Consider the following 25,169-nt stretch of genomic DNA (forward strand, 5'->3'; position numbering starts at 1 on the left):
CTCTCACATAAGCTCAAAAGTCCCAAATTTCATCCATCATACTAACGATTTATGGGATTTTCAAGGAATTTCATAAGCAACGAATAAAATAATATGACTAAAGGTTTTTTTTTTTATCACAATATGACTAAAGGTTGGGATAACAATATATATATATATATAAACAATTATTGAAAAGTATAGGGTTTAAATTTGTCTCAAATATAATATTAGAGGTTTTTGTTTTATTTTGTTTTTAATTATCCCTAAGAATTTTAGAGATAGCCATGCACAATAAAAAAAAAAAAAATTGTGAAACAATTTTTGGAATAAAGTTTCTCTCTAAACTAGTTTGGAGAGAAACTCTTTAAACTTCTCATATATCTTTTTTGGGTGTGAATTTTGAAAATCTAACTGTTAAATTTCATATTTCTTATACTGTTAATATGCATATCAAATTTTGTTTAAATCAAATGTTAAATACTATTCGATTAATAAAGTTATTTTTTATATACAATTTTAAATTATAATAAAAATTTTAACATTTCAAGTATGAAAGATATAATAAAAACATTCATTCTAACCGTTTAGACTTTCAAAATTTATAATCAATATAAACAAATTCTAATGCGTTTAAAGAGTTTCTCTTCAAAAACTTTCTTCCAATTTTTGGTACATTAATTTTAGTTTTAGTTTTAATTTTAATTTTAATTTTAAATTTTTTAAAGCCAAACCGGCAACAAATTGAAGGTCCTTTCTTTTCGTGATTATTTCTGACCTATATATATATTTTTGTTCTAAACTTGAACAAATCCACCCAAACAGTCCCCTGAATGAAAGGTATAAAAAACAATTTAATATTTATCAGTACGAGACAACAGCAGTCTTGCAAACTAGCAGCTACTGTAGATGCTTCCCACACAAGTTTTATTAACATCACACAATCGCTCTCACTGAAAACTGACTCCAAAGGTGTCCAAAAGCCACTCTTTTTTACTCTTATGGTCTCTGAGTAGATGGCTTCGACCGTTCTAACAAGGTCTCTCTTGACTCACCGTTTTATTCACTCTTCCTTCTCTCTCAGTACTCACAAGCCCAGACTTTTGTCTTCCCTATTCAATGTAAGTATGGCTTTTTGTGTTGAAAATATTATCTGGGTTTGTTTTGAATGTCCAAAACATTGATGGGTTTTGGTTATCTTGGCCTAATTTGTGATTGTGTTTGTGTAATTCTTGTTCTAATGCTTGATTTGATCGGTTTTGCCATCTGGGTATTTCGTATTTATTGTCCTTGGTATGTAAAGATTGAAACTTTCTTTAATGGGGCTTTGAATTTTGTTATTGGCGTTGAGTGTGAGAGATGGGTTTTGCATTTATCAGTGCTTTTTACAGATCATGGGATTCTTTGGTAAAAGTCGTGGACTTTGTTCTGAATTCTGATATAGTTTTCATTGTTGGTTTTTGTATGTGATCTCTAATTTTGATTATGTGCTTCAATTTAAGTGGTGTTGTTTAGTTTGTACCAATTTTTTTTGTACTCTTGTATTCAAACAAAACAGAAAAGGAACTGTTTTGGACTCTATGACTGTGTTATTTTCTCTCTTTTTTCTGATTGTCGTTATGGTTGAAGCATCTGATATGGAGTCAGTTCAAAATATTTCAACCAGTGGTGTATGTTATGTACAAAATCTATGCACTGAAAGCATTAACAGCTGTGTAGTTCTTTTGGGGTGCATTTAAAGCTTTTCCTGTACACATTCATGTAGTGATATCATTACAAATCCTATAATTAAAAGTATGTTTTTCATGCTTTTGCTATATATCCCTTGGCTTAAACTGAATTGGGAAATCTTTAAAGTATTTTTGATCGTGGGATTTTTCAGCAATTATTTGTATAGATGTTGTATCTTCTAGCATATTTTCTTAAGATTTTAGTTGGATACCGAAAACCTATTTGTTTAAGTGTTCTTAGTGATTTGAAGCTACCTCTCCAACTGTATTATTCTCTTTAAGACAAGATCATATGATATGTTATTCATGTTACTTGCAGAAGAGACAGTTTCACTTTCAATCAAGTCCCTTTTATACAGCATATAAAGCATCTTCTCGGGTTCCTTGTGTTATGGCATCCTCAGTGGTTGGAAGAAGAGCTACTTTTTCAACCCAAACTTTATCTACAAATGAGCCTGTTGTTTCTGTCGATTGGCTTCATGCTAACCTCAAGGAACCTGATCTCAAGGTACCTGCTTGGGCTTGTTCCTACTGCCCCTCTTTTCTTGCCTTTGGTTGAATATTGACAAAAACTGAATTTAGGAATTATGTAATACTTCGTGTTCTTTAATTTAGTCATCTGTTTGAGAGTTCTTTTGATTTATTTTACATTTCACATGTTCTTATTTATGTGTATGTAAGCACACATCCATTCCAGGCTTTCCAGCATATATGCTTCTGCATGCAGATACACAAGAATCCCTCTCTCTCTCTCTGTAATCCATGAGAAGTGTTGTTAAATTTAAAAGCACGCTTTAGGTATGCTTAAGCTCAAGGCTCAAAGCCCCAAGATCTCAATGCTTCACTAGTCCAAAAAAATCTCATTTAATGAAGCGCTCTTTAGGCACGCTTTTTAGGAGCTTTTTGAAGAAGCATAAAGCACACCTAGTTATGCTTTTTTATTCTGTTGCTAAAAAAGATATGGATCATCAAAATTAATTGCTTAGTCTTGAAAGAACATGGATCAGTGATTTACTACACAACCACTATCCTTAGGGTGTTGTATTACACAGATTTTTTATATTTTATTTACATGTCATAAGAAAAAAACAAGGTTAATTAACAATTCTTGTGCTCTTTGGCCTTTGACTTTTAGTTTTAGATGTATATTGATTGAACCATATACATTATTTGATCATAACTATCATGCTTATGTACTTTTATAAAGCACAAGAGAATTATATAAAATATTATGTTTAAACTTTCTATAACTAGATTAATATGATATTGACCATTGATAATTGTTTCAATTTACTAAATAAAAATTAAAAAAAAATCAAAATAACTTAGGTAAAATTTGAATTTACAAACATACAATTGTACTTACCCAATAGGTAAAATATACAAATTTTGAGTTATTATTATTTTTTATTATATGTTAATATTTCTATTAGAAGTTATGATATATTATATTGGAAAACAGTGCGCTTTACTTCAATCAGGCACGTGCTTGTGCTTTGCACCTAGGCTCCAAGAGTCCTATGTGCTTAAGTGCACTTGGCGCTTTTGTTCATGAGCTCACCATTTGTTCCATGTAACAAAAAAATTTAGACGTGTTCTCTGAACCTCCTGTTTAGTTCCTGTCTGATCAAATGAATATTATTCTTATTTTAAATTTTGCAGTAAGATTTTTGAACCTAGGTCTCTATATGCTAGTTAGATACATATTTAATCCTTTTTAAGTTTTTATAGTAGGTAGGCCCAATTAGAAGAGATCAACTATAGTAAGAGACAATATCTTTACAGTGGTCCTTTCTCTTTTTCAACCAACTATTATTTATTATATACGCTGCATGTGGATCCAAGGAATTACAATTTTCTTTTTCTCAAACACAAATGGCCCAATCAATTTCTTTGACTATGCTTCCCCATTATAAATTAACTAGGAACTAAATAGTTAATTGATCATTTCACTTCTCTTCGTGCCATTTTTAATTGGGACTCAAAGTCTATGGCGTTGGAGAAAATACAATAATAAAAAAGTTCCAACAAATCTTGATTAGGGTTGATGAATAACAATGCGTAATATACAAGCATACATACCATTGGTGCCTTTGCATTCTTTTCCAACCAAATTATGCAAAAAATATCTAGGAAGGCACAAAAGATTTAGGTGGAGTTTATTATCATCTTAAATGCAGAGTTTTCTGTCAGACATCAGATTTAGACACTTCTCTCAATTTCTTCTCTACTGATACATTTTTCAACAACCATTGGATTACTAGAAGTTGCTTTGAGATGATCTTAGTTCCCAATCCTGTGAGATGCTCACTCAACTTTGGGAATTTGTGATGTTAATTGCCAAGAGCCTTGTAGTTCAACTGGCACCTATTGTTGCTCCTTTTTCTTTTTTATTGTGAAATCATTGATATTTTATGGGATCAAATTTAGAAATTTTTTGTAGTTCCATAATATCCAGTAATATGCATGTTGTAAATATTAGAAATCCACAACTTAGCAGATCTGTTTGATCTGTGATTCAAATTGGGTTCTGATTATTGCTCACAAGATCAATTTTGGATATAATTTATGTATATGTATATTTGACCATATTTTAGTTACTCAGGAAAATATCAAGTGTGCATCACACCTTTTCCAATCTGTTGGCTCCTGTATCCCTTTTAATACCTTTTGAGGTGATTATAGTCCCACATTCATTTGAGAAAATTTTTGAATGCTTCTTGGTTGCTATTGGCCCAATAGGTCATTAGCATGAACATACTTAAAGTTTATTGGAATCAATTTGTTAGCAGTCATATATACTGTGTAATTAAGCATGAACTCTGTAAGGTGAAAATTGATCAACTATTGTCCTTAATGATTCTAAAGGCAGCAAGACTAAAAGAAATTATTATTTACATAAATTATTACCTCACTTATAAAATGTTAATGTAAATAACATTTCTTTAAGTAGGCTCCATGTGCAAATCACTTACTCTAATACTAGTTATAGTGGACATTTGTTGATCTCTGAAACCAGTCAGATATTAGTAGCATTTTGTGTGTATATTTCCTGCGAGCATTAAGCTCTGCATTTACAGCTCATTAACCTTGACACACCCACATACAAGCCCCAGAAATGAGTCAAGTACTGCACTCATGTTACTCCCTTAAGATCCTAACAGTTGGTTAATATTATATTTTTTATATTCAGGTGTTGGATGCATCCTGGTACATGCCAGATGAGCAGAGGAATCCAATTCAAGAGTATCAGGTAATTACTATGATTATGTTGAAATCTCATTCTCGATTTTCTTTCATAAATTTTCTTTATCCTAAATTCAGAACGGTTTGGGTATATGGTATCCTTGAGATATGCTCTGCAAGTGTGTTTTGTAAGATTTTCAGCTCTGATCCATTTTCATCTATTATTCCCTCCAACAGGTTGCTCACATCCCTGGTGCCTTGTTTTTTGATGTAGATGGAATATCTGACCGAACTTCAAATGTGAGATGGTTTCTTCATTTGCTATATACACACACACACGCACACACACACACACACACACACAAGTACATATATACGTACATGTACACACACACACACATTTGGGTTAGGATCATGCACTACCTTTTTTTATATGTATTTTATGCATTTTTTTGGCCCTTTATTTATAATATAGAATTGATGACTTGTTTCAGTTGCCGCACATGTTGCCGTCAGAGGATGCTTTTGCTGCTGCTGCTTCCGCTCTTGGAATAGATAACAAAGATGGGTTGGTTGTTTATGATGGGAAGGGGATTTTTAGTGCAGCTCGTGTCTGGTGGTGAGTTGTGTTGATAATAAATGTTCTTATTCACTAGAATTCATGTTTGAAGCATAAGCTAATATAGTTCATTCCTTATTCAAATAATAAGGATGTTTCGAGTATTTGGGCATGACAGAGTTTGGGTATTAGATGGAGGCCTGCCAAGATGGCGTGCATCTGGATATGATGTTGAATCTAGTGCTTCTGGTGATGCTATTTTGAAAGCTAGTGCTGCCAGTGAGGCGATTGAGAAAGTATATCAGGGACAGGCAGTAAGTTCATTATTCATTCAGCTAGTTTTTAATTTTCCTCTTTCTGGTTCCTTTTTGTGGGATAGAAAATTAAATATTGAAATCTGCAGTATTTTAGGTTTTTTATTCACCATGCTCAGTGCATTGGTTTGCTTTGTAAATCATATATTCTTATAATAAAATATTTAACCTAAATATTGAAGAAACAAATTCTCTATATGCCATAGGGTTTCATATTGACATTGAGTTCTCAGGAGCTACTTTATACATCTATCAGCTTCTTAAGTTCATGCTTTTGACAATTGAGCTAAAGTTGTCTTTAAGATAATATCATCTTCAATTGAGATTTGCTTTTGGAGAAGACTTTTATTATTTGATCACCTGAACTGGGGAAAATATAAAGGTTAGGATTTCAAAGTCAAATGTTGGAGGAAATTAGGGGCTAAAGTATGGTACTATTGCATTGTCACTTTGCTAAAATGGTAGGCCTGTTATGGCATTTTGTTTTCAATTGGTCACGCCAAAGGGATCTGAACATCTCTTTCTTTTGCGTACTTTTATAGCACGGATCAAAGGAGAAAAAAGAAATGATATAATGTTTGTGCATTTCTGTTTCATAGCTTAATGCAGTTAATATATTTTAGTAAGAAATATATTGGAAATTTGATATAGAGTTTGATATATTCATCTAAGGTTCAGACCTTAAACAATGTTGTTTTTCTATGCCTTTTTCTGGCTTTGACATACACCAAACTATGTGCCCAGTAATTTGATTATTCTCTCCCCACCTCCCCCTCCATATTGCTGTTTGAATTTTACTTTTGAAAACTTATGATTAGTTCCAATCACATGCACTATTCTTCTGCAGGTTGGGCCAATCACATTTCAGACCAAATTTCAGCCACATCTTGTCTGGACCCTTGATCAGGTTGGGTTGCTCTCATCTTAATCATTTTTTTTTTCTTGATAAATACGCTTATCTTAATCCATGCTTATAGTAATAAAATTAATATCTATGCCTCATTTTTCAGTTCTGAAGTGGTAACCAGATTATCATTAAATTTTCCAAGTGGACATATTATGATAAATAACGCAATGTATATCTGTGGTTTAGTACTGATGATACATGAGCGTGGACCTGTAATGTGCTTGCTTGTGAATTTTTTGTATGTGATGTACAAATTAATGTGTTCTAGTGGGTCAGTTGCTTCTGGTAGTAAAAATTCCTTTAAGCCTGACTAGAATATACAATGTATACTTAGTATTTATCAATAAAAAAAAAAGAATGTACAATATATACTTTCTAAAATAATGAGAATATTTTTTTTGGATAAGTAATAAGACTTTTTTTGAAAAAAATTGAACATCATGTTCACGATGGTGAACACTTTGAACAATGAACCAAATACAAGCAAATCAAGAACTAAAGGAAATAGAAACTAAAAAATCAGATAAAGCAGTACAGTTCGTACACTCCCAAACACGAGCCCAAAGAAACAAAGTACGAAAAAGTAGACTTTTTAGATGTTCCAAAGTTCTCGCCTTATCTTCAAAAATCTGGGCATTACGTTCCTGCCAGACTAACCACATTACACATGCCGGGACCATATTCCAAATGGTTGGACGATGCTTTCCAAACCAGTTTCTCCAAATAAAGAAAAAAGAATTCACTGACCTTGGCATTACTCGTTGAATCCCAAACACTGCAAAGCTTCACACCATAAGGCATGAGAGAACTTACAATGAAGAAGAAGGTGATTCACTGGTTCCCCATTGCAGCAACATAAGCAACACCTATTAACCAAAAACTGACCTTTCTTAATAAGGTTGTCAATGGTGAGTATCCCATCATTAGCTGCTGTCCATAAGAAGAAAGACACCTGTTTAGGCACCTTAACACGCCAGATACACTCCCAAGGAAAGGCATCAGTGGTAGGACTAGATAATAGCTTATAAAAAGAGTGCACATCAAAAACACCCGATGTAGTCAATCTCTAGACCAGCTAATCATCCCCTCACCCCTCGGCATAGAGGAATAAATAAACTCAAAGAATGAATAGATAGTGGTTACCTGCCAATCTTGAGGACCATGACGGAACAATAAATTCCAGCTCCTCTCTCCTTCTGAATTTGATACAACCAAGTCAGAGACCCATGCTTCTTTAGAGACAGAGCAATCATACATAGAAGGAAATAGTTCCTTCAAAGGAGTAGGCCCACACCATGGGTTATGCCAAAAACAAAGACAGCTACCCTCCTCCACATTATACAGAATCTGGCTAAAGAACTTCTCTGTTCCTAATTTAATACTCCTCCACATCCCACACCTGTGGGCACCACTTACCCCTCTAGTACACCAGCCTCTTCTTGCCTCCCCATATTTATCTACTATAACCTGATGCTATAGTCTATGTTTTTCTTTCCCAAAATGCAACAACCACTTCCAAAGCAAAGCCTTGTTAAACAGCCCAACCCTTCGGATTCCCAATCCACCACAATCAATTGGCAAGCAAACCTTGTCCCAAGCAACTAAAGGATACTTAAACACATCCTCTGAGGCCCCCCAAAGGAAATTCCTTTGAATCCTTTCTATTCTTGCTGCCACAGCTTGAGGGATAGTAAACAACGATAAAAAGTAGGTGGGAAGACTCGATAGGGTACTCTTTAACAAAGTAAGCCTACCACCTTTCGACAAATAGAGTCTTTTCCATCCAGCCAGCCATTTCTCCATCTTTTCTATAATGGGATTCCAAATTGATGAATCCTTATAATATGCCCTGAGGGGCATGCCCAAATATCTGTTAGGCAGTGTGCCCACCTTGCAGCAAAGGATACAAGCCAAACCATTCAAATTTTCAACATCACCAACAGGAACAATCTCATTCTTGCCAACATTAACTTTCAAGCCTGTAATAGCTTCAAAGAAGATCAGCACCATCCGCAAGTATAATAACTGTTCCCTAGAAGCATTACAAAACAAAATAGTATCATCAGCAAAAAAAAGGTGAGAGATATGTATACCCCCCTGTCTATGAGACCCCACTTGAAATCCACAAAGAAAACCACCATTTTCTGTCCTCCTCAACAATCTACTTAACACTTCCATAACCATAAGAAATAAAAGCGGAGACAAAGGATCCCCTTGGCGAAGACCACGAGAACTACCAAAAAAACCCGCAGGAGATCCATTAACCATAACTGAGAATTTAACTGTAGAGATGCACGCCTTAATCCACCTACTCCACCTTGCCCCAAAGCCCATCCTTCCCATAATGAGAATATTAAATAGCAAAATTATTTCTGATTGACATTATATGTGTTTTATTCGAGTAAATAGAGGTTTTACGAGCATACAAGTTAGTTACTTTTTTTCTAGTGCAAGTATGGGCAAAAGTTTCCCATGTAACTTAGGCTATGATTTGAGTATTCTAATTATATATCTTTTCTGTGTATTTTCCAGGTTAAAAAGAACATTGAGGACAGGACTCATCAACAAATAGATGCCCGATCCAAGGCCAGGTATCCATTTTTTTTCTTTTTCTGTATTTCTGCTGAATAAATGAATGTGATATCTTCACCTAGATATGGTAATATAGTTGAAAATTTACAGAATATTGCCAGTGATTCTTGTACTGTTGGTTTAAAAACCTCGTGTTTAGTTTTCAGCGTTTAGTTATTGTTGCTATCTTGATTAAGCACAAGTAGTATCCACTGAAAGGTGTTCTTATAGGCAAAGGGTTTGAAAAACTTGTGTTTAGTTTTCAGCATTCTTGCATCACCTTTGGTTTTATGCTAGGGCGATTTATCACAGAAACTATTTTCTTGCTTAGATGCCTAATGGAAAAATATAGAGAGGCAGGTAGAGTTAATGTGAATGTAAGAGCATCCATAGCAGTGGAGCTAAAAATTTAGCAATTTAGCTCCACCAAAAGTTACTTTATCTATTTTACCTACACACATGCTGCAGCAGTGGATCTATTTTAGCTTTCAACACAATAAAATAATATAAATATCACAATAAAATAATACATCTTACTACAATAAAAACACCACAAAAAAAAGGTAATGTGAACACAAAATAAAAAATTAATTTTTTTTTTAGCTCTCATGAACAGTGCACATCTATCTATAGATGTGCACTGTAGCAATGAGCTAAAAAAATATAGATTTAGCTCCACTGCTGCATGCTTCTTTTTGGTGTTTTGGTAGAGTTAAAATAGCTATATAGCTATTTAGCTCTACTGCTGCAAGTGCTCTAAGTTCAGCAAAAGTAGAAGTAGAGATGAAAGGGTTGTAAGATTTGATGGTCAAGAGATACTAGAGAGTGAGAGCTTTCGATATATTGGATCAATAATTCATAGAGAAGCATATTAGGAGCATTGTGTGATCGTATAATTCCTATTAACTTAATTTTTTTTAAGACTGCTATAAATTCTATTTTTCTCTATGACACGAATGTTGGGCTATTAATAGGTAAGATATTCATAAAATGAGTGTAGATAAAACGAGAAGGCTAAGATGGATTAATCAAAATACACAGAAAGATAGGGTTCAAAATGGGGAAGTTTTGGGTTGATGTGTGGTGTGGGGATAGTCCTCTTAAGGAGGCGTTTCCAAATTTATACAATATTAGTAGGACAAGGGATGCTTCGGTCTCTGAGGTTATGTGCTATGCAAATGGGAGAATTTTTTGGAACCTACAATTTCGCCGTTTAGTGAATGATCAAGAGTCACACTCGTTGGATTTGTGTATGGCTTTGATCTATTCCACTAAGGTGCGGGGTGTAGGTTCTGACAAGCTTTGTTGGAAGCTAGCCAGCAGGCGAGGCTTTGAGGTGAGTGGGTATTATCACTCCCTTTCTCCCCCCCCCCAACGGCCACTACCTTCCCCCCCCCCCCCCCAACTGCCACTACCTTCCCTTGGAAAATGATTTGGCAATCGAAGGTTCCCCCCGAGTAGCTTTTATCTTTGGGACTGCTGCTCTAGGCAAGATTCTTACTATTGATAATCTTCAGAAAAGGCACTTTTTTTGTCCTTGAGTGGTGTTATATGTGCAAAAGGTGTGGGGAATCTGTTGATCATTTCCTCCTTCACTGTCCTATAGCTTATGAGATGTGGAGCATGGTCTTTTGCTTGTTTGGTATTTGTTGGGTGATGTCGCAAAGGGTAGTGGATCTGTTAGATTGTTGGGCTTGCAATTTCAGGCGTCATCACAATATAGTGATTTGGAGGATGGTGCCGCACTGTTTGATGTGGTGTATCTGGCGGGAACAGAATTCTAGAAGCTTTGAGGGCCGCGAGGGTCCATTCTTGAGTTTGTCTTTTTTCTTTTTTACTCTTGTCGATTGGTGTTTAGTTTTACCTTCTTTTTCTCATTTTTCCCTTCCTGTTTTGCTTGATCATTGTAATTTGGTTTCTTGATGTTTTTGCCTCTTTAGTACATTTCCTATGCACGGGGCCGTGTTCTTCTCTTATATATATTTTTTGTTACTTATCAAAAAAAAAAAAATGGGGAATGTTAAAGGTTGTCCCTTGTTGATGAAAGATGAGAGAGTTGTTTGAGATTGTTTGGTTGTGTTTAGAGGAGAGAGGAGAGCAATTAATGCACCTAAAATAGTGAATTGATTTAAGTTGAGGGAATGAAAAAAGCTGAGGAAGACAATACTTCAATTAAGGAAGTAATAGAAAGTATGATCTTTAAATAAAATAAAATAAAATATTTGTGTTCTTGATTATATTGATCTCCAGCTGTATATGTCAGGTATACTTGGCTGTCTCTCTTTTTTAATGTTTGAATAAATTTTTTTTTTATTACTTATCAAAAAATGACTTTGAATAAAATTGTATAGCAAACAAGAAAACGTGTGGCCAATCCTAACGAATTTGTCGAGGATCTAATCAATACCCAAACCCAAAAAACTTGGGACTAATTTGCTACGATGCACGGACACGGACACGGACACGGACACTCCGATACGGCAATTTTTGAAAAATAAGGACACGACACGGCATGGACACGGCAATTAAATAATTAATTAAAATTTATATTTAGGCATTTTTTAAAATATTTTTAGACATAAAATACATTTATGTCTAAAAATTAAATTATGTAACAACTACAAATAAGCAAATTAATACCCAAAGTAATACAATAATATACATAAAGTGTTTAGAGTACAAACCAAACTACAAAAGTTTAAATAAGCTACATTCAAGTATTCAACATCAAAGATCAAACTACAAACATAAAAGGAAACCAAACTTTAAGCATCAAAGATTACCATAGAACAAGAAGTTCAATATCAAACTAAAAACATAAAAGGATAACTAAAAACATAAAAGGATCACGAGAACAACAACATCATCATCGTCATCAATATAGTCATCATTCTCGACAAGACTTATCTCCATCTACGGCTCATCTAGTGTGAGATAAGCAATCTCAAGCAACCCGGAGTCCTCCAAATGGCTCATTCCAAGTATCTCCACTAATGTCCCACTTCTTAGAGTTTCCTTTAGTGTACTCTTCTCTCCTCCTTGAAAGAAGCCGAAGATTAGAATGAACAAATACTAAATCTTCAGCACGTTTAGGAGTAATTCTATTCCTCCTCATACAATGGATGAAGCCATATGTACTCCAATTCCTCTCAGCACATGATGATGAGCAAGGCTGTCCAAGAAGCTTTAGAGCTAAAGTTTGAAGCATTGGCAACTTGGACCCATAATTTGACCACCAAAGTATTGGATCCAAGACCCACCTATCATCCATGTTATCATCATCATAAGCTCCAATTCCTGAAAACAAACCAAACTCCATAGTGACATTCTTCCTATCATCAATATCAGGAAAGAATCTTTTGAGGCACTTGTTTCTCTCCGTAGAAAGTTCAGCATCCTTGTGTAGCGCAACACGACCTCTGCCTTCCTCAATCCATTGATTAGTATAATACCTAGTTAAAAGCAAATTAGAAATGCCTAAAGAATATTTAAAAAAAGAAAGAAAGATTGAAGAGATAGAAAAATTACTTCGGATTCAAGGAATGGGCTAAGCAATGAAGTGGTGTGCAATTTTTAGTCCACCGTTCAATAAGTATAGCATGTACCACATCATAGAATGGAGACTCCTCATATTCTTCCTTGCCTTCTTGCTTGTATATTTCTTTCTTCACATTTTCTATCATGGAATCCCACATTTCATACACCTTATGGAGAATGGGTGCATCCGTGTCAGCCACTCGAAGCATCTCATAAATAGGTTCTGTGAATCTCAGAATATATGCAACCTTGTCCCACCACAAATCATTCAAAACATAATCCCTCACAGTTTGAGCTTTTCCTACATCATCTTCTCTATATGACATCCATTCCTCACTAATGACCATACTTCGAAGATCTTTGCTTTACTTGAAACAATCTTTTAAGCATGATGATTATTGAAGCAAATCGTGTTTCGGCAACGACGAAGTAACTTCAAAGGGGAAAATGAATTAAAAATTGCTAATCTCATAGAATGATTTGTGATAAAAATACGAATGAAAGTTGCCTCATGCGAAACTTGTGCAATCCAATTACATTCATTATATGCAACCTCATTACGCAAAGAATTCTTAGGTGCACATATATTCTTCAAGGCCAAATTGAGGGTATGCACAACACAAGGTGACCAAAATATATGAGGATATTCGGCTTCAACAAGAGATCCTGCCGGCTTTCATAACGGATGCATTATCGGTAATAATTTGAACAACATTAGTATGCCCAACCTCACCAATGACCTTTAGAAACAAATCGAGAAATGAAGTGCTTGTCTTTGTACTCTTTGGTACCATCAATGGATTTGATAAAAAGTGGCCCTTTCTACGATGTAGCCATAAAATTGATAAGTGGCCTCTTTTGTGGATACTGTCCACCCATCACTTACTATGCTTAAACCCCTTTCTTTCCAAGTGTCTTTAATTGACTTCAACAACTTCTCAATATGTACCTTCTCTTTATGCAACAAAGTTGTTCTCAATTTATTGTAACCGGAGGAATATAGCCCACCAAATTATTATTACATGCAAATTTGATCATCTCGATCCAATAAGGGTTCTTAGCAAAGTGAAAGGGTAAACCGGCGGAATAAAATGTCCTAGCAATAAGAGAATCTAATTGCTCTCGACATTGATTGTTAAAACACATCTCCAAAGTAGGATTCCCGAACCCCTTTTTTTCTTTGAAAAAAAGGATGACTTGTAAAGGTTTGTACTGCGAGAGTAGGACCCAAATGAGGACTACTAGGAGAATCAGACGGTAAAGACACTAGCTTAGGCTTCTTCAATCTACGCGTAGATTCCTCATACGCATCTTCTAATTTTTGCATTTCATTTAGATACTCATCTCCAACCTTTCCACATGGTTGTATTCCACAATTAGACAATTTTAACAAATGTGCCTTCACCCTTGAATAAGACCCCTTAAAAGTTTTTTCACAATAGTTACATTTGAAAGTAACATTCCCACCACCAGCAGCAGCTTTTTCTAACTTAGTAACATATTTCCATAAAGGAGCAACTGCCTCAGTTGATTTTTCACTTTCAATATTCATTTTAGTAAATCACCTACAATATTTAAGTAATTCAACTTTAATAAATAAATTAAACTTATGACAGTAACAATTATCAAGTAACAATATGGCAAATAATGTAACATAATCACAATATGGCAAATAATCTCACAGTCACACATGGTCACTGTGTGACCGTGTGAGTGGGTTTAAAAAAAAAAAAAAAAAAACGTGATAAGAGTTAAGATAAATAAACTACCCATCTCATATTCTCATTCACCCAACCAGCTAAACAACTCAAATATCTGAAAGAGCACAACAAAAAAAAAAAAAAAAAAAAGAGAGAAGCGTCGGACCTGGAGCTCGCCGAGAGAGAGAGAGATCGGAAGGGACAGGCGGACAGGGATGGCGTCGACGTATGGAGCTCACCGATCGGCCCGATTTAGCTCCGGCGAGAGACGGAGTCGGCGGCGGAGATCGGAAGGAAGGGTCGGTGGTTCTTAGCGAGAGGGCGAGAGCTTGTGGGTTTCGGGGCAAATGAGCCGAATGAAGATGTGGGTTTCATCATTTTGTTTTAGGTATATCATGAGATCAACGGTGGGGGTAAGTCCATATGTCAAAAAAATGCGCTGATTTTCTCTTTTTTCTTCTTTGGCGTGTCGGACTGTCGGAGCCGCGTCGGCGCCGTGTCGGAGCCGCGTCGGCGCCGTGTCGGCTCCGTGTCGGAAAAACGAAAAAAAAAAAAAGGGGACACTTCTCGGACACTGGAGTCCGGCGAATTGCAGCGGTTCCGGTGTCCGACATGTGTCGGACACCGACACGTTGCCAAAAACGGCGTGTCGGTGCAACCCAGCTAATTTGTTGAGGAACCATAGCCCACCCCTAAGTTTTTTTTGTTGTTGCTCAAATGTTCTCAGTTCAGTTTGTTCATTGTTTCCTTTCTTTTATCTTACAAATTACCCATCCTTGTCCTCATGTTTTCTTTTAGTAATTTCATATTTGTTACCACTAAAATGACAATAAGCTTGATAACAAATTGATTAGAAGATCTTGCTCTGCTAAACTTATCAAGTTCTATACCTATCCAAAAAAAAATCAAGTTCTATGTAAAACAGAATAGACAAAGTCATACTCACTCCACAAAGCTCCCACTTTTTTGTGGAGCCTTGGAGAGGTGATTGATAGGCAGTCCTGCTCACATTTTTTTTCTTAGAGAGGCTGATACCTATACTTGAACCCATGACCTATAGCTTTTGGTGGAAGGCATCACCCCGTGGCCTGATCTCTATGCAAATAGAATATAACAAATAAAATTGTGTAGAGAGGTCCAACATGCCTTAAATCGGTATAGCATATAATTGGGAGTGTCAACTAACAAAAATATATGTGAACATTTTGTTCTTCTAACATGCAGTAATTATATCACCAATAGTTCCAGTTTATGGTCTGTGCAATCCAGACCTTGGATGTTTCTCATAAACGTTCTGCTTAATGAAGTTGGTTGTTGGGCCAGGTTGAATGACCACAGAAATGACCAGGTGAATTATTGCATGATTTTAGATCAGGAAGTTTACAAACATGATAGAATGTAAGCTTGCCTGCATCTGTTTAATTTTCCTTGACATAGCTTGGTTGATTCTAATTGCTAAACCCGAGGAACATCTAGAATTCTGGATATGATTGGATATGTCCAACTCACTAGCCCATGATCTTTGTAGTCTATATTGTTTTTCCTTAAGCGAATGTAGGGGGATGAGAAAGAATGGTCCAGGTCAAAAGGTCGCTTTTATTTAGTAATTTTGATTGTTTTCCAGAGTGCCTTTTTAGTGGCAAATTCTTGGAGTTGATGGAGATTGAATACTTTTTCAGGTTTGATGGAACTGCAGCGGAGCCTCGAAAGGGTATTAAAAGTGGTCATGTACCTGGCAGCAAGTGCATTCCTTTTCCCCAGGTGAATGATCAAATGTTATACGGTTTCTGTTGTGTTTTGATGACCTGATAGCTTTTCCATCTGTTATATTGAATCCACTTCTTTCCCTGGTTGGATTTTGATGTCAAATTTAAGTTCTAAGTGCTAAGCATCATTTTAGATGCTCTTAGATTCATGGTTTTTGTGTAGTAATTTCTGTCTGCAAATTTGGCCTGCCTTAAATGTCTAAATTAATTTCTCCAACTCTTAGTAGAAACAGTGGATTGGATTTAGCAATGTAAAAGTGATTGCATTCCTGGAGTTCTGTATAAGCTAGACCTGGAGAAAGCTTATAAACATATTTATAATAAAGCCTCTGTATTTGTTTCAAGTACATTCTGTTCATCATCATGTAAACATGACGTACTTTTTTTAATGAAGATATCTATTACCTATCAAAAAAAATATATTTATAATCAAGCCTTTGTATATAAACTATTGCTAAATCCTTTCCAAGGACTAGGGCTCCTAAATAACTTTTTTCCTAGAAAGACTAGGAGTCTTAGACTACTAATAACAAAGAAAAAGTACTTAAGAATTTCTAAACCATATAGAAAAAGAACTTAAAACATAAAATGAGAACAAGCCCTTTACAGCCCCTTCCGGAAAATTTTGAAATTACCAGATTTCCCTGATTTTGGTAAAACTTAATTAAAACTGAATCAACAACTTGTAAAATGACTCAATAACAGCTGGGGGGGTTTTGCTGATTTGGGATAAACGGGCGGTTGAGAAAATTGATGTATCTGTTGGTCAATTCTCTGTTAGTGTCCTTCTTAGGGGAGTTTTGGACGGTTTTGAATGGGTCTGCACTGGTCTTTATGGTCCCAATGCTGATCAGCACAGGGCTGCTTTGTGGGAGGAGCTGTCCAGGGTTCGTGTCAGGTGGAACACAGCTTGGTTTTTATTTGGTGATTTTAATATTATTAGATACCCTTGCGAGAGGCTTGGTTGTGAGTCTTTTAGCCCAGCCATGTTTGCATTCTCGGACTTCATGGAGAATAATTGTCTAGTGGATTTACCATTGGACGGGGCTGCTTTCACCTGGTTTAGAGATGTTGAGCCGCAAGCTATGTCCCGTTTTGATAGGACCCTAGTTTCTGTGGATTGGGTGGATCATTTCGGGAATGTGTCTCAAAAGGTGCTCCCTTGTGTTATTTCTGATCATTGTCCACTCTTGGTGGAAGCTGGTGGAGTGGGTAGGGGTCCCTGTGCTTTTAAGTTTGAGAATATGTGGCTTAAAGTTGAGGGTTTTCTCGAGAGAGTTAAACAATGGTGGGAGGGGTATTGCTTTTTGGGCTCCCCTAGTTTTGTTCTAGCTCAGAAATTAAAGGCTCTGAAAGAAGACCTTAAGAAGTGGAATAAGGAGGAATTTGGTGATTTGGCATTTAGGAAGAAGTGTTTGCTGTCTGAATTAACAGGTTTAGATGCTAAGGAAGAACCGTTGGGCCTCTCTAATGAGGAAGATTCCCGCCGAACTCAGGTTAAAGGTGATATTGCAGCTTTAGCCGCTTTAGAAGAGACTTTTTGGAGACAAAAGTCTCTTGCTTTGTATGTGAAGGAGGGAGATAACAACACTCGGTTCTTTCATAGACTAGCGAACTCTCATAGAAGAGCTAATCACATTAGAAGCATCGAGGTTGATGGTGTCTTATATGAGGATGGACCTACTGTACAATCTCAAGCGGTTATGTTCTATCAAAATCTCTACACAGAGACAGATATGTGGCGTCCAACTATGGGTGGACTGGATTTTGCTTGCATTGGAGAGGTTGAAAGGTTGGCCTTGGAGAGGGAGTTCTCTAAAGAAGAGGTGACCCAAGTTTTGATGGAGATGGAGGGGGATAAAGCACCCGGTCCAGCTGGCTTCACCATGGCTTTTTTTCAAAATTGTTGGAGTGTGGTGGAGGTGAAAATGTCATGGCTGTTTTTGTGCACTTTCACAGGTATTCAGTGTTTGAAAGGTCTTTAAATGCCTCGTTTCTCACTCTAATTCCCAAGAAAAATAATGCTATTGATGTTAAGGATTTTCGGCCTATTAGTTTGGTAGGGAGTGTGTACAAGTCGCTGTCTAAGGTGTTGGCAAATAGATTGAGGGTTGTGCTAGATAGTCTCATCTCTGAGTCTCAAAATGCTTTTGTTGGTGGGAGACAAATTTTGGATTCAGTGCTTATTGCTAATGAGTGCCTAGACAATAGATTGAAGAGTCATGTTCCTGGGGTGGTTTGCAAATTAGACATTGAGAAAGCCTATAATCATGTGAATTGGGATGCATTGTTTTATCTTTTGGATCGGATGGGTTTTGGGGTGAGATGGAGGGGGTGGATTAAGGCTTGTATAACTATTGTTCGCTTCTCTATTATTGTGAATGGATCTCTGGTAGGCCTTTTTGGAAGCTCTCGTGGGTTGATACAAGGTGATCCGCTGTCCCCTCTTCTTTTCCTTCTTATTATGGAAGTCCTAAGTAGGATGCTAAAGAAAATTGAGGATTGTGGTCTGCTTCGTGCTTTGCTTGTGGGGCCTACTAACCCTATAGGGGTACGCATTTCACACTTGTTGTTTGCATATGATACCATATTGTTTTGTGATGCGTCTAGAGATCAGTTGTTGTCCATTAGGCTGACATTGACTTCTTCCAAGCGTTTACTGGTTTGAAAGTTAATGCGGGGAAGAGTGAGATTGTTCCGGTAGGGGAGGTTGGAAATATAGACGCGTTGGCTACCATTCTTCAATGTAGGGTGGGTAGTCTGCCTATGAAATACTTGGGTATGCCGTTGGGTACCCCTTACAAAACAACATCTGTGTGGAATCCCATTTTGGAGAGGATGGAGAAGAAACTCTCAGGTTAGAAGCGTCTTTATTTATCAAAGGGGGGTAGATTTATCCTGGTGAAGAGTACTCTTTCTAGCCTTCCTACGTACTATCTATCATTATTTGTCATTCCTGTTGCTGTGGCTGAGAAATTGAAGTGTATTTAGAGGAAGTTTTTATGGGGATCTTCAGAGGAGTGTTTCAAATATCATTTGGTGGCTTGGGAGAAGGTGTGTTTACTGATAGATTTGGGTTGTTTAGGGATCAAGAAGTTAGTGCATTTTAATAAAGCCTTGTTAGGGAAATGGTAATGGAGGTTTGGGCGAGAAGGCACTCATCTTTGGAGGAGGGTTATTGCATCTAAATATGGTGAGGGTCAAGGAGGGTGGACTACTAAAATATGTAGAAGGGCCCACGGATGTGGTCCATGGCGTGGTATTCATGATGGTTGGGAGAGTTTCTCCAACCGTGTGGCCTTAGTGGTGGGGATGACACTCGTATTCTTTTTTGGCATGATAAGTGGGTTGGAGATAACTCACTTAAAATGCTCTATCCTCAGTTGTATGTGTGTTCTAATGACAAGGGAGCTTGCATTTCTGATGTTTTATGCTACTAGGAGGGTGGTATTGATAGAATCTGGAATTTGAGATTTCATAGGGATTTTCATGAAAGGGAATTAGGGGCTGCCTTCTCTTTCCTTGAGTTCCTTCAATCCTGGATCCCTAGAGGTGGTGGGAGTGACACTTCTCATTGGTGCCTCAAAGGGAATGACAAGTTTGATACCCGGTCCTATTACAATATCATTAGGGGTGCACCTGCCTCCAACTTTCCTTGGAAGGGTGTTTGGAAAGCTAAGATCCCTAGGAGGGTGGCATTTTTTGTGTGGACAGTGGTTCATGGGCAGATCCTTACATTGGATAATCTTATGTTAGATGGCGTATTTTGGTGAATATGTGTTGTATGTGTCATCGGAATGAGGAATCTGTGGATCATCTTCTCCTCCATTGTCTGGTAGCTCACTCTCTGTGGGTTTATATGTTTCAAATCTTTGGGACACAATGGGTCGTGCCAGGCAATGTGGAAAGCTTGGTGTATTGTTGGAGTTTTTGGCTGGGAAAATGTAATTCAGACATATGGAATATGGTTCCTGGTTGTTTGATGTGGATTGTTTGGATGGAAAGAAATCGGCGCTCTTTTGAGGATACTGAGAAATCCTTGGTTCAATTACAAGCTCTATGCCAGAAGACTTTATTTGATTGGTCTAGGTGTTGGGGCTTCTCGAATTGCTCCACTATCGTCGAGTTTATTTCTTCTCTTAGTATTGCACTTTAAGTTTTTTCTTGTTCTTTGTTGCTGTTTGTTTATTTGTTGCTTTTCCTTGTGTTCACCAGCATGAACATCTTGTATTGGCTTTCATATGTTTTCAGTTTGATTTAATAATATTCTTATTACCTATAAAAAAAAAAAAAAACTAAATTAGCCTACTAAGGTTGCCAAGAAGACCCCACATCAAAATTAGACCACAATTCTTGAATCATTTGGTATTTGAACATGGTTTTCCTTGAACTCTTTATTATTTGCACTAAAAAATCTTGAAAGTACCTTATTATGGTGATGTGATCAGCAAAACAAAAGGGGGGGGGGGGATAAAAGTGCTTAAAAGCTATTTAACTTCTGAAGAAGAGTCTAGTTTATGGTATAGTCGCGATTTGGGTTTTTTTGGCGATAAAAGTAGTGATATGGTTATCTTTAATATGTAAGGACAGGAGAGTCTAAAGCTGGTTCTTGCATGATTTCATTTCAGGGATCTTTTAAATTTCAAGAGTTCGACATGACAATGTTTTTTGATTTATGACTGGGAGTCATCTTAGTTGTTTCTACAGTGTTGTGGAAGCAGTGGATGAGGAAACAAAAAATTTGATTTATGACCGAGAGTCATCTTAGTTGTTTCTATAGTGTTGTGGAAGTAGTGGATGAGGATACAAAAAATCCTTTGAAAGCTATGCCTCATAAACAATTTATTTATCAACGTGTGGTGTGTCTTTGCAGGTGTTGGATGCTTCACAGTCACTTTTGCCTGCAGATGAACTAAAGAAACGATTTGAAGAAGAAGGTAAGGAACCCCCCCCCCCCCCCCTTCCCTGATTCTATCTTAATATTGGTCATATTAAACATTCTATTCCTTCAGTATTGGGTTTGTTAATATCTTGTTGAACTATGGCAGTTGAGAACTAATTGTTATTTATATATTAATACTATGTGGATCTGATCTGAAAATTTTTGGATCAATACAAATACAAATAAATATGAAATTGTCAGCATTAGTCATGTGACACAGTTTTAACCCATAGTTTTTAAAGTCAAGTCATATAGGAGTTTAGGGTTAAAATAGTTTGTGTTTATTTTGCAAGTTATGGTTAGTTTTGTGGTGAGGGTCAGATCTGCAATTTTCAGAAACTCCTACAAATTAAGGCTATTTTGAAAACATAGTCAATTCTTGAACTTTCTGGAAGTTTTCATTGTATTTTCTCAAGTGTCCAAATTAGTCTTTGATAATTCAATAGTTACAACAGAGGAGAGGGAATTTGAACATTGGATATCTCTGTCGGAAACATTAGGAGGTGCCAACCAATAGAGCTACAAGACTCTTTGCAGTCTCCAAATTAGTCTTTGTAACTTTATTAGTTAATAGTGAACTAATATGTAAACAGTTCTCTCTAAATCTATCCTATGTCAAGTTAACAATTAAATGAAAAAGAAAATGTTTATCATGCACAAATTTTTAATTAAAAAGTTAGTACCTTTTGGCAAGATAACATAGAAGGAAGAAAAAGTAAGTTTATTAATGGCAGCCTTGGCAATGACTCCCTATCCCTCCCTCCTTCCCTCCTCTCTCTCTCTCTCTCTCTCTCTCTCTCTGACACACACATTTCTACCATTACTTGGATTCCAATAAGGGATAAAAATAACTGATGAAAATAACTAATGTTATGATGTCAATCAAAAAGTGTAAAAGAGAGAAGACGCTGTCATGAAGCAAGTATAAAATCGTTTCCTTATGGCTTTTTCATATGTTCATATGGGACTTTGCTTCAATTGGACATTACACATGGACCCCATAAGAGATATATCTTGAATGATAAAAGTGCACTGTAGCAGATTGATTGATGTTCCATGACTGCATCATAAGTGAGGCTATAATATATGCAGATATAAATTATAGCAGAGGTTTAAAAAAGGTCAATGTAGGAGGTTGTGTGTTGTTTTATTGAAACACTAATAGGAAAGTCAAGTCAAGTCATGCTTGGTCATTGCTATCTTATTGTTTTAGGCCAGAGAGTTTAAAGGTCTGCATTCCCTGTATTTGTTTTCATGATAGCATGTGGGTAATTTTGCTATGAGCAGAACTTAGGTACAGTTCCTTTGTTGCAGTATGTTGGGTTTTACCCTTTTGCCATTGCTATCTTATACTGAACTTGATCTTGTTACTTACAATCTTAATCCCAAATTCTTCTGCAGGCATATCTTTGGAAAAGCCTGTTGTAACTTCGTGTGGCACTGGTGTAACTGCATGTGTCCTTGCATTGGTACCTCTCTCTCTCTCTCTCTCTCTCTCTCACATTTTGTATTGTCTTGATATATAGATGGGTGGGTAGTTGGAAGGGAAATGGAGGGATTGGCATATTTCTTGTTTGGTTGGACAGAAATAGAGAAGAGGAAAAGGGGAAGAGGTCCCTTTTTGGGCATTGGGATAGATAATATCTAATTATCATCGTGTTTTACATTCCAATAGTAGAAAACAGTTCAAAATGAATCATTATACTTTAGAATGAATCATTACATTCCACAAAGATGATCACATGCCTATAAAGCTAGTTTTCTGCTGGGAAATGATAATATTGGCAGTAGAACAACTTTGAAAGAAAGTTTTGGGAGGATGTATGGTGTGGGGATTGCTCTCTTAAAGAAGTATTTCCAGAGTTGTATAGGATTAGTCGGGCAAGGGAGTCTTTTGTGTCGGAGGTCATGTGTTTCTCTGGTGGGGGGATTCATTGGGACATCCAGTTCTATCGTCCAGTGCTGGATTGGGAGGTGGTAGCTTTGGCTATGTTTTTGGATATGCTTTATTCCATGGATGTACAGGGCTATGGTGCTAACAAGGTTTGTTGGAAGCTAGCAATGAGAAAAAGGTTTCGGGGTTCAAGGTTTTTATCACTCTCCATCTCCTTCTTTTGTCATCTCATTTCCTTGGAAAAAGTGTGGCACTCAAAGGTTCCTCCTAGAGTAGCGTTCTTTCCTTGGGCTGCTGCTTTAGGTAAGATTTTAACTACAGATAATTTTCAGAATAGGCATATTGTAGCGCTTGATTGGTGCAAAAGATGTGGGGAATCAGCGGAGCATCTTTCTCTTAATTGTCAAATAGCATATGCGTTGTGGTCTATGGTATTCTGTCTATATGGTATTCATTGGGTTATTCTGTATAAATTTATTGAGTTGTTAGATTTTTGGTAGGGAAAGTTTGAAAGACAGAAATATAGATTTCTGGAGGTTTGTCCCACATTGTTTGTTTTGGTGTTTTTGGCGGGAACAGAATGGTAGATGCTTTGAGGACTCTGAACAGTTGATACTTGATTAAAGTCATTTTTCTTCCACTCTCCTTGAATGGAGTTTAGTTTTGCCTTCATATTCTTCCTTGTCTCTCCTTGTTCCAGTTGATCTTTGTAATTTGGGTTCTTAATTTTTTGCCACTGCAGTACATCCTGTGTACTTGGGTTAGCTAATTTTTAATAAAAAGTTCTGAAGATATTTATATATAAAAAAAAGAACAATCTTGAAAGAAAGGTCTCATGCTTCTGTTTTTTCAGGGTCTCCACCGACTTGGGAAGCCCGATGTTGTAGTCTATGATGGATCTTGGACTGAATGGGGAGCACATCCTGACACACCTGTTGAGACTTCATAAATGTTCATGCATCATTATTGGAAGCGTTCCGGCAACATGTGCAGCATGAGGTTTGTCAGTCAGTTGTGACAAAGGAGGTTGTATCTAAAACGGTTAAATATCACCAAGCCTTATAACTCCAATAAATATTGAATTACAGTTTGTGTTTGTTATTAAACTCTCATTGCGCAAACAAAGCAGGTGGAAGAGAGCATCAGGGATACGGGGTAGTGGGTTGGGATCTAAGGTTTCACATTTTGTTGATGATGAAAAATAAATAATTAGCAGCATGATTCTTCTCTAAGTCTCTTTAACTTATCTAGTTGCTATTGTAAAGATGAATTCACACCTCCCATATAAACAGCTCCCCCTTTGTAAAAAAAGAAAAAGAAAAAGAAAAAGGAAAAAGTCTTACTGCCCTTGGTAGTGAGACATTGCTATGATATGACATGGCAGCATTGACTACATGTGATTTGTCACCCTCACACATGATATTATCCTCTTAGTGTTCGATGGATTTTGATGAAAGTCAGTTATATGTTTGACTAGAGTTGATAAATTGATTTCCTGTAATGAGCTTCTGCCAAATTGCTTTGTATATGTAATGTTGATAAGGCATACATAATGTTTTGAAAGTCACATTCTTTCTCTTATTACTTTCTGAGAAAAGTTGGTGAAGTTATAGACAGATAGACTTATAGGAATTTAATTTTTGAGCTCGATTTTGTATCTAAGATATAAGATATTGTGTTTGGGAAGACAGTATGAAAGAAGATTGAAATGGAGGAATTACTATGGTTTTCAGTTATTCCTCTTTGGAGATGATTGTCAAAGAAAAGCTCCTTTGGGAGGAAGGAATGGGATGGAATGAATATAAAGGTATTGTCAAGAAATATTCCATTCCATTCCCTCATAACTGAGAACATTTATTACATTCATGAAATGGAGGTGAAATCTCAATTCCTCAATTCTATCCTTATCCTGAGAAAAGACAAATGTAAAAGGAAATATAGTATTATTATTATTATTAGTATCATATTTTGGATTGGTTGGTTGCTATGCAAAACCAATCATTTCCTTCTTATTTTGATTTCCTTGATTCTTGTAATTTTTGTCTTTGAGTTGTTGACCCCTTGTACACTCCCTGTATATTAGG

The 25,169-nt window shown here is 36.4% G+C and overlaps 1 protein-coding gene across 1 annotated transcript; it reads left to right on the top strand.

Annotated features, from left to right (window-relative positions):
* The first annotated feature begins 798 nt into the window (after window positions 1-798).
* LOC142615827 (thiosulfate/3-mercaptopyruvate sulfurtransferase 1, mitochondrial) lies at window positions 799-24,315 on the top strand. Its single transcript, XM_075788682.1, has 12 exons — window positions 799-1,100; window positions 2,029-2,217; window positions 4,903-4,962; window positions 5,133-5,195; window positions 5,390-5,514; window positions 5,606-5,768; window positions 6,616-6,675; window positions 9,208-9,266; window positions 16,163-16,244; window positions 21,123-21,186; window positions 22,593-22,660; window positions 23,939-24,315. Exons 1-12 carry the CDS (start codon window positions 996-998, stop codon window positions 24,032-24,034), a joined length of 1,134 nt encoding a protein of 377 aa, XP_075644797.1. The 5' UTR covers window positions 799-995; the 3' UTR covers window positions 24,035-24,315.
* Window positions 24,316-25,169: the final 854 nt, after the last annotated feature.

The sequence above is a fragment of the Castanea sativa genome, chromosome 11, assembly GCF_040712315.1.
Source record: "Castanea sativa cultivar Marrone di Chiusa Pesio chromosome 11, ASM4071231v1".
In the NCBI taxonomy this organism is placed as follows: Eukaryota; Viridiplantae; Streptophyta; class Magnoliopsida; order Fagales; family Fagaceae; genus Castanea; species Castanea sativa.

Excerpts from the sequence above, each read along its gene's own strand:
- LOC142615827 (XM_075788682.1), top strand. The coding sequence starts at position 996 with ATGGCTTCGACCGTTCTAACAAGGTCTCTCTTGACTCACCGTTTTATT. Across the intron at positions 5,196-5,389 it reads TATCTGACCGAACTTCAAAT|TTGCCGCACATGTTGCCGTC; the intron begins GTGAGATGGTTT and ends GACTTGTTTCAG. Across the intron at positions 5,769-6,615 it reads AAGTATATCAGGGACAGGCA|GTTGGGCCAATCACATTTCA; the intron begins GTAAGTTCATTA and ends ATTCTTCTGCAG.